Source organism: Nematolebias whitei, chromosome 6 (genome assembly GCF_014905685.2).
Source record: "Nematolebias whitei isolate Nwh7 chromosome 6, NemWhi1, whole genome shotgun sequence".
Lineage (NCBI taxonomy): Eukaryota > Metazoa > Chordata > Actinopteri > Cyprinodontiformes > Rivulidae > Nematolebias > Nematolebias whitei.
The window spans coordinates 5,886,207-5,896,747 of record NC_056503.1 but is presented as its reverse complement, the minus strand read 5'-3'; the positions used below and the strand labels follow the sequence as shown (position 1 = coordinate 5,896,747).

At 40.2% G+C, this 10,541-nt stretch overlaps 1 protein-coding gene across 1 annotated transcript in view; it reads right to left on the bottom strand.

Annotated features, from left to right (window-relative positions):
• LOC119411497 (chloride channel protein 2) overlaps positions 1-10,541 on the bottom strand; it is a 479,672-nt gene that overhangs the window by 299,210 nt on the left and 169,921 nt on the right. Inside the window, exon 7 of the mRNA XM_037678447.1 lies at positions 6,845-6,992. Coding sequence (XP_037534375.1) covers positions 6,845-6,992 — 148 coding nt within the window. The remainder of the gene's footprint in view (positions 1-6,844; positions 6,993-10,541) is intronic.

Below are 10,541 nucleotides of genomic sequence, written 5' to 3'. Positions count from 1 at the left end.
TATATCATAAAAAGAAAAACATGTTCACAGTTGATATGACAAAAAACTAAGCAGAAATTATTTATAGAAATATAATTAACAAAGAAAATGAACAATTTGAGGAAACAGCAAAATAAAAATGTTACAAATGCAAGAGAAGTTTCAAGTCTTAAAAACAAGGTATTAATATACTGGTGTAAGGATTGGGCTTTTGGAAGGTTGCAGCGTTTAAGCACTTCCTTAAATAAAATTATTGAATTTAAAAATATTTTGAACAAGGGGGTCATTTTCAGGAAACGGCATTTGTGGATAAAAAAATTTAGCCATAAGGATTAAGTTGTCGTTACCATAAATTAAAACTTCATTCCCTGTTAGCAGACTGAATTTAATTATATTAAAATTTAAAGGTGGTATAGATCTCTCAGATAAGCCAAGGGACGGAGGAGGAACGCTGTTTCTTAAAGGGAAATTATGTCATCCACCACACCTCTGAACCCAACCCCAAAACAAAAACTCTTCGGATCAACACGATTCATGTAAATGACATATTTTAGTTTGAAATCAGCGAATTTTGCTGAAAAGCGACAAGTTTGCAGGTACTGTATGTTCGTCTGTCTTTCAAAACACTTGTCAGTGTCTTAAATGCCTCAAACCATCAAGACGCCCCAAACTTGTCTGTGCATCCTCAGAGTAACGACAGAAGTCAGACACCAGGATCAACAGAACATGTTTTATTATAGATATTCATACTTTTCCAGATTCAAAATGTCAGACCTTCCTAGGGACTTTTTTTGTTATGTCACTGAAATGTCTGTAAATATCCTGTGAATGTTTATACAGTGGTACTTTTAAACAGCATGCAGTTAAATCATATAGTAAAGGAAAAACCTTTGCATTCTTTAGGGTGTGGACTTGTAACAGTTGCGTCATGTAATTGTAACATATGGATTTGTTGTTATACAGCCATATACCAAGCAAGGGAAGTAACCATTGACAATTGTCAGGGTTCACAGTCTTGTCTGTATGCAATATTTGGTTTCCAGAGGTCAACTTATTAAAAGCATTCAAGAGACACCTAATGAACTGGAAACACATTTTCAGATCAGTTGGACAACAGTCCCATGCCCTTTCTTGTACTTCTCCTGACAGCTGTAGCAAAGTTAGCATGCTCAACTAAAATATAAAAAAAGTCTCCCTGATACTCTTTTGGAATATCAGGAAAACATTTTGCAAACTGGCACAAATGATGATTGACCTGATAACCTAAAACAAGCCATTTTTAATGCTTGTATGTTCAATCTGGTTCTAAAGAATGCAAACACCGATGAACTAAACAAAGAAAATTTTTAGCTGTTTTTAAGTCCAGGACATCAAGGGTCAGACAAGTACTGATCCTTCAGCTGTACATTGTCCAAGTGTGGTCTAAAACTCAAAAATCAAAAAGATACTGACTGTCAAAACATTAAAATTAATGTCATACGTGTTAAATTAACCAAAACTGAACATTCTGAGGACTGTTTCACTATTATTTAAACCAAAAACTGAAAAATTATCATCTTGTCTGAACAATTTAGAATTTTTTTTCCAGGATCCAGTCCCATCTTTAGTTATAAAATAGATGGGTGGTTGGTGGCTGATTTCTATAAATATATATATAGATGGTTTGTAAAAGTATTTACTGAATTTATTATCTGAAGCAAGGCTGAAAGAAGTTTTGAAATGACATGAGATAATTAGGGCTTTTTAAATAACAGCATGAAACTAGTGGATAGAACAAAAGACAGCTAAACAAGTACAGTACACTCTGTGTGTACAAAACTACAGTAAATATTACACACAGCTGACAGAGAGAGGAAGAGGAGAAACCAGAACCTGTGTTGCGAGCTGTAATAATGAAACTGCAGTGATTAAAAATTAAATGTACTTTTCCCACGAAAAATACAATAAATCATCCATCTAATGATTTTAAAGTGGTTTTTCAGACATCCCCCCCCCCCAATTTAAATACATCTAAAAACACATTGTTACAGGCTGCTCACATTCACTCTTCTGTCCTCATAAACTGAATGATTCACAGTTCACATGACGTTATGAAAATATTCCTGCTTTGTTTCCAAAGACAAAACTCCTATAATTAGAATAACCAAGAGCTTTTAGGTATTTAACAAGATACTGCAAAAAATAACAAATAAGAAGAGTAAAGTTGAGGTTTAGTGTTCCTTTGGTCAGAACATCTGTTTACAGCTCCTGTAATTTTGGTAGAAATCTCAGTACAATGAAAGTTTGTTCCAAAGAAATGAGAAGAGGATGGCTTAGAGTACATTATACGCCAACGACAAGCGATTAAACGGGAATTTCTAGCGATGGCCCAGAAAATCAAAGAACTTGTATAAATGTTGACCTTGACCTTGAAGCTGAAGTAATGAAAAGTGTACATGACACAGTCTATGATGTGCTGGTGTATAAAACTTTGTAAATTAACTTGAGCGGATCAGAAGTTATGGACAGGACCAAATTAAGTCTATGAAGGGCTGGAGACCATTACCATAATATTTAACAAAGTTCAGTCAGGTCCTCTGGACAGTTTCTTTTTGTTGAAATTTTTCATCTTTCATCCAAAGGACTTCTTCAGTCCAAGGAACCACAACAACCTCAGCCTTATAAATATAACCTTTACATAGTGGATCAACCGGTTTGATGGTGCTCAGATGGTTTTTGTGGTCCACCCTCTCCCCCGCCAACTCGTTTCAGCCAATCAAGGTCGAAGTAGTTCAAAATATTCTTATTATTGGTGCTATTTATGTTTATGTATTTATTTATATTATATAAATACATTAGTCCCTCGCTACTTGGAGGCTTCGTTTATCACTGACTCACTCTATCGTGATTTTTCAAAATAAGATTGGACATGACACACAACTGGCTGATAGATGGATGTGCCCCACGATCGGCATGGAATTTTTATTAAAAATAAATTATTTAGCAACTGCTGCAGCTTCGTGCAGCCCATACTGCAGAATAAACTTCCTACTGCAGCTGATCAGCTGTTCTGTGTGCAGTGTAGAAGTGGACGTGACCAAGAGCGCTTGCAGGTGGCAAAGAGGAGTGGAGGCAGGAGCTGAGTGCTCTTTTTTAGAGCGTTTAGAGTTTAGAAACATCCATCCATCCATCCATTATCTTTACCCGTTTATTCCATTTTGGATCACGGGGGTCGCTGGTGCCCATGTCCAGCAATCACTGTGCGAAGGGCGGGGTACACCCTGGACAGGTCGCAAGTCCATCACAGGGCCACATAGAGACAAACGAGACAAACAACCATTCACTCCCTCACTCACACCTAGGGACAATTTAGAGTTACCAATCAGCCTAACATGCATGTTTTTGGTCTGTGGGGGGAAACCGGAGTACCCGGAGAAAACCCACGCATGCACAGAGAGAACATGCAAACTCAACCCAGAAAGGCCCCTGGACCGGGGTTTGAACCAAGGACCTGCTCGCTGAGAGGCAGCAGCTCTACCAGTTGCGCCACCGTGCTGCCCCCATTTTGGGTAGTTTAGAAACAGTGTTTAGAATATTGCAAGAGTGTGGGAAGGGTTTAAAATGCCCTCACATAATATATATATATATATATATATATATATATACATATATATATATATATATATATATTAAAATAAACTACTACTTACTACTTGTACTACTTCCTACTTTGTGGTTTTTCACTTATTGTGGGGCTTCAGGGTATGGATCCCCCACAATAAACAAGGGACTACTGTATATACTGTATATATGAAGGTCTCTTTGTGCTGCTCCCTTCTTCAGGGGTCACCACAGTGAGTAAACTTGCGTGAAAGATTTGACAATTTGTTTTATGCCGAATGCCATTCCTGACACAATCTGGGCTTGAACACACAACCTCAGGATCACAAGACTATAGCACTGACCAGCAAGCTATCATATATCAGAATCAGAATAGAATCAGAATAAACTTTATTATCATTGCGCCGAGATACAATGAGAACGTGTACATACAGTCGTCCGAAAGATGGGCGGAGTACACGAAGCGCGGCCATCTTAATCTTATTCAGAATAATATTTTGCTTAGATGAGAAAAGGGAAGAAAACATGAGGAGAGACGGTATAAAAAAAAAAAAAGAACTCTCACGCCACGTCCTAGACAGGGTACGATTTGAGGCATCAAAAAACCTACAGCAGCAAAGCAACATAAACAGACGTTATACATGTACATATAGGCCGGTGAAAACATTGAATTTTTAAGGGAAAGTTGTAGCATAGTCCAGAGCCCCCCCTCTCAGCCATTGTCCAGATAAGAGGGGTTATTTATCGTCAGCTCGGTTGAGGCTCTGTCACATGTCCACAGCCTTGTGGAAGGGAGGGGTGAGGAGACAGACAAAGCATCTTTGTTTTTTCAAAACATGCCAGGAGGAGTTGAGATAAGTCCAGCGTAAAGGCCACAGTTTGGGTCAGGAATTGCTGTTTCTGCCTTTTTAAAGTCTCGCTGGTATATATTCCTCTGATGGAAACTCCAAACAGCCAAACTGATTCCTGAAAGCCAAGCTCACAGCTTCTCCAAGATTATTCCCACCTTCATGTGTGCTGCTAGAGAGTTCACAGTCCTGATAACAACTGCACCAGCTCTGATGCAATTGCACATAATGCAGTCTAAGTGCTGTCGAGCTTCGACACATCCATACGAATTTATAGACAATCCAGAATTCATCAGCCAAACAGCAAAAAAAAAACCCAAAAAAAAACAGTAGTCATCATGAATCCAATTTGTTTCCATCGAGGTAAGAGGGTCCTCCTTACCCTGACTTCCTGTAGGGAAAAGTTGATCAATTTTGTTGAGAGACCAGCTGATCCTTCAAATTAGGAGGTATGCAGAAAAAACAAAAGAGGCTCTTTAATGCAAGCAGGGAAACGGGGGAGGGGGGGGGGGTACGAAGCACCGGGAAAACATGTCCGTCTTCACCGGAGTACAGAAAGAAAAAAAAATCCTTACCAGATGAAAGTAACTTAACCAAAATTGAGTCCAATGAAGTGACCAATGAGATCGTGGGATACAGGCGGTTGAAATGGGTTTCCTCTCAGCAGAGTAGCTGGACTCCTCATTAAGGATAGGGTGAGAAGTTCATTTTTCCATGACTCGGAGTAAAACCACAACTCCACATCGAGAGGAGCCAGTTGAGGTGGTTCGGGCACTGGTAAGGATGCCCCCTGGGTGCCTCCCTAGGGAGGTGTCCAACTGGGAGGAGACCCCGGGGAAGACCCAGGACACACTGGAGAGACTATGTCTCTCAGTTGGCCTGGAAACTCCTTGGAGTCCTCCCAGAAGAGCTGGAAGAGGTGGCTGTGAAGAGATGTCTGGGCATCCCTGCTCAACCTGCTGCCCCAGCTACCAGACTTAGGAATAAGCAGAAGATAATGGATGGAGTCCAATTTTTAGGTAAAACTTAATATACCAACAATCATTGACTTTAGCCAGATTTTTCCTCAAAGAATAAGGCCAAACAAAGTCAGGGTCTACATAATGTGTGTGTTTTATGTGTGTGAGTCTCAGACACAGAAAAAAAGTCTAGAATAAAAGTCAAGATACAACAAGTGATGTAAAATGCCTTTTCTCATCTTCCACATGGATCTCAAAGACTTTCCCGAACTTGTGTTTACGGGTTAGGTGTTTTATCCTGTTATATGACCCGTACACAGTCTTATCTAATTTTGGTTTTATGGCTCACACAACACGCACATTATCACTACAAACAGAATTTAGATAAAGACGGATAAAGATGAAGACATTTCCACGTAAATCCTCCTCTATGCGTATTCGCATGCCGACAGATTTGCAGTGAAGGGGTTGTTGTTGTTGAGATGACCGTCTACTGCTGCAGCAATAGGTTTTTCCTTTTTGTTGACCAGTTTAAAGTTTGTTCCCTGACCTGAAGAGAACTACTTCAGCAACTCTTGTTCAGATCCATCAGAGAACTTTTAGCATTAGATTTATAACACTAAAACATGTTCACATGTTATGGGTCATTTTTGCAGTGATGCTAAAGTATGATTCTTGGGGCACACACAGTTTTTTTCTCTCATTTAATGGGGGGTCCTGCACCTAAGCTGCAATGCTCAATGTCAAGCTACATATTAATCCTTTTTATCCTTTTCTCTTCAGTAAAGGTTTCATAAAGAACATTCTTTTTTTCCTGTCTGTGACATTCTCAGAGTTTCATTAATAAAAAACCTATAGAGTAGTCTCTAAAAAGGTCTCCATAAACTGGAAAAGTCAACAGTAAAACTAACGTCAGAGGCTCCCAGTTCATTACAAGAGACACTTTTTAGGAAGTATTTAACCCAGTCAATCAATTCATGGAAAAAATGGTTCAAATAAAGTCAAATGTGACATCTAATTATGTTTTTAGTACTAAAGGATAATCACTTGCAAGGTAGACTTTATTACTAGGCAATTGGAAATGTGACAGCCAAGTTAGCTACACCATACAGGTGGAAATATGAAAAAAAGGAATAAGCATTTGTACATACCACATTTAAAGCCATAAGAAAAAAGGTTTCAACTATTAAAAAAATGTAACATTCTCTTTGAATTTGTACATTATTTCAGTTACGCATGTTTTACATGTACTGCTATTTCCCCCTCAAAGAAAATGATCCACCTTTCATTTACAGATGTAATTATGTGCATTTCAAATATGTTATAAGTTTAAACAACAAGGTCTTGTAGATGGAGTCATATTGAACTGCCTGAACACAAAATAGTTTATTTCAAAATTCCAGACAATTTTAAATTGAATAGTTGCCTGCCGATGACTCGTCATGGTTTAGAACTTACTGTGGCACTTAGCACAGCGTCCCTTGTACTCGAGCAGGTCCAGGGACCGGCTTTGCTCACTGGTTGACCGCCTCTGCCCACTCTCCCTCAGGCGAGCAGCCTCTTCTTTGGCGTACACCCCAAGTTCTTGGGTGTAACGCCCATACATCTGCAAAGAAGCAAAGTGAAACATTTAGCATTAAGACAGCAGACTCTTTCAGAGAGCAGAGCCGACATGTTCATTTGTATTTATGTAGAGTGGACAAAAATCAAGATGAACGTTTTTTTTCGAGTTCTTTTCTGACACGTCTGCAAATTGTCAGAAATTCTAGTACACAGTGGGCATCTTCTATTGATTTTAAAAATATATTTATTTGTACATAGCCTACAGTTTTGCAAACAATGCACATGAAAATTGGTCATTATTTACTAAAATTGGCCGTGCAAAACATGGCGACGCAGCAGGATGGCTAATGATATGCAGAGTCCAAAATTACCCTTTTGGTTTTGAATTGGACCGCTGGATTAAAAATAGCAACTTCTTCCACGATCAGAGCTGTAAGTGACAAAAGCATCAATAACCAGGATTAACTTCTTGTGTGGGGGTGGCACGGTGGCTCAGTTGGTAGAGCCGTCGCCGCTCAGCGAGAAAGTCCCTGGTTCAAAGCCAGGACCGAGACCTTTCTGGGTGGAGTTTGCATGTTCTCTCTGTGCATGTGTGCGTTTTCTCTGGGTACTCCGGTTTCCTCCCACAGACCAAAAACATGCATGTTAGACTGATTGATAACTCTAATTTGTCCCTGAGAGAGAGTGAATGGTTGTTCATCTCGTTTGTCTCTGTGTCCCTGTGATGGACTGGAGACCTGTCCAGGGTGTCCCCCACCTCTCGCACAGGGATGGCTGAACATGGGCATCAGGGACCCCCCGTGACCTGAAAAGGAAAAAGTGGGTGAAGATAATGGATGGATGGCTGGAACTTTTTGTGTGTAAAACACAACACTCCACTCTCACCTGGCAGTGCTGTTATTGGAGTATTGATGATGAATTTATCATTGTCTCATAGCAAACAGAAGCTAGCAGCCCTGTTTTTTTTTTTTTTTTTAAAGAATACACATTTTCAAAAGCAAAACTAACCCTGTCTCTTGTCCTTGAAGTGTGGGTATGTCTCACGGCTAAAGGAGACTCTCTTGAGGACCAAAATGTCCAGTGGAGGAAGCAGTTTATGTCCATCCATTACGTTTACCCGCTTCTTCTTTTTCGGGTCGCAGGAGTCGATGAGAAAAAACAACTTCAAAACAGAGGAGGTGGTCTCAGATTTCAACTTTCAAAAACAAATATTCCCAGCCAGCTCCACGCTAATTCACACCTTCATGCAGTCAGATGACCAAAACATCTCTCTGTGAGCCAGGCAGACAATCTAACAAGCCTCCATTGTGAGGAGCGAGTAGTTCCAGTCTAATCTATGAGGTGTCTAATCTAATACTACACAGGCCTCTCATGCAGTTCTGTGAAGCTTGGACCTCCACACACTCTAGACATTTTTGAATTGATAAAGCCACCTGGATGAGATTTCAAATGTCTTTAGGTCCAGAACAGTACACTTGTTTTGTTTTTAAACCTTTTTTTGCACTCAAGAGCTAAAGAAGACCAAATACTAACTCAAGGATAAGTGTGACATCCTCCTTAGACCTATCACCTTTCTGAGAAGATGAACTTGTCTGCTTTAAAACACATTTACACGTTGGATTTGTGACGCGAGTTGCAAAACTGCACGTGACAGAGTCTCAGAAACCCATTTAGCATCTCCTGACAGGTTTTAAAAATGGTCAAACCTCAACAGTGACAGAGACTCCAGCACAGCAGGCACATACTGTAGCCACAGTAAGAAGACGAGTCAGCAGTTTAAGAAGCAGGAAGCACAAAGTTTTACTAACTGCGCTGTCATCAGCACCACCTCCCATAATGCTCTTGGATGTTGGATAGGAGGAAGGGCACTACTACTGTCCTCTTGGCCGTCTAAAAGCAGGCTTCCTAAAACAATTTGTGCAGGTCAGCCGAGGCCATCGAGGCTGAGTCCAGCAGAACTACAGGTCCTGGACAAAGGCAAGCAATGGTAAAAAACTAAAAGAACATTTATATTCTTTTTCCAAAATAAAAAAACATTTAGGGAAATTCAAACTTTTCTGCCTGTTGCCATAAAATGTTAGTAAATATGTCATTGCCTAGAGGTGTCTGTCTGTTAGTAAAATATATCATGACCCCCTGGACCCCGAAACTGTTTTAGTTAGTACTCTTTCTAGTCATTCTGTAAATAACTTGTAGCTCAACCAATCAAAGCGTGCTGAAAAGAGTAGTTGGTCTGCTTTCATTTAGAAGTTTTATAGCACTAAGAATACTGTCTAATGAGATAACAGCATTTTTACTGGTATTAAAATTACAACCTGCTATTTTGCTCCCTGGTGGTTTTGTTGTTTTTCCACAAATAGAACTAAACTAAAACAAGAAAAATGAGTAAAAAATGTCTAAAGTGTTTTGGAAAACATTTAACAAACTTGGATTATCACCTAAAAAGTAAAATGGAGGGTAAAGATAATAGATGTTTGGATGAAAATAAAGTATTTACCATAGTAAAAAGTAAATGCTACTCACTCAACAGCCTCAGCTACGTTAATAAAAAAAAGCATCCCTGCCAGTTTTTCACGTACCAATAATAATAATGACTGGCTTGCTCCTTAAAATCATAATTATTAAATTTTGTTGTAGATTTTCAGTTGAGACCAAAGACCATTATTTATATATATATTTTTTAAAGGGATTATAAACCCAGATCTCTTTGTTTGAGCGATGAACATAGTTAAGGGGAGTTGCTGGCGCCGCTTCTTCTTCACAAAAGAGCACAGTGAAAGAGAGCAGACAAACTGATGCTATGGTTACTGAGCCGATCAGTGCCCGGGGGCGGACTGGCCATCGGGAGCACCGGGACATTTCCTGGTGCTCCCGCTGGCCAGTAGTGACGGGGAAAGACAAACCCCACCCCCACCTTTCTCTTTCTGAGGCTGGCTGTCACAGCAGAACAGAGACAAACAATAGGCAGGTGCGCAACCTGTTGTGTGTCTCTGCTCTGCTGTGACAGAGAGCCTCGGAAAGAGAAAGTAGGAGGCGGGGGGTGGGGTTTGTCTTTCTCCATTGCTGCTGCTCAGCGAGCAAGAATGGACATATAAGATGAACAAATATAGAATATTGGAGAAAATGCGTAGGTGGAAAAATAAGAGCGAATCAGTAGTTTTTTTTTTAAAAGAGAGTGGCAGAGTGAGCCAGACCACTGGGATATTTCCCAGTGCTCTAGATGGCCCGTAGTGATGGGGAAAGACAAACCCCATCCCGCCCCCTCCTTTCTCTTTCTGAGTCTGTTGTACACCTGTTCTGTGTCTCTGCACTGCTGTGACAGACAGCCTCAGAAAGAGAAAGGAAGGGGTCCCCTCAGCAATCACTGAGTGGGCCAGGCCACAGGGAAATGTCCCGGTGGTTCCAATGGCCAGTCTGTCCCTCAGCACAAGGCTCTGGTTGGTTGCCTTCCATCAATCAGTCAATCATGTGTTGTGTACAATCTTAGGTTGAAAACCTGCGAAAGAGTGAGTCCGTGAAAGTCAAACCATGAAGTATCGAGGGGCTACTTTACAGCAAAACAAGCAATGGATGTAGCAAAAAAAAAAAAAAA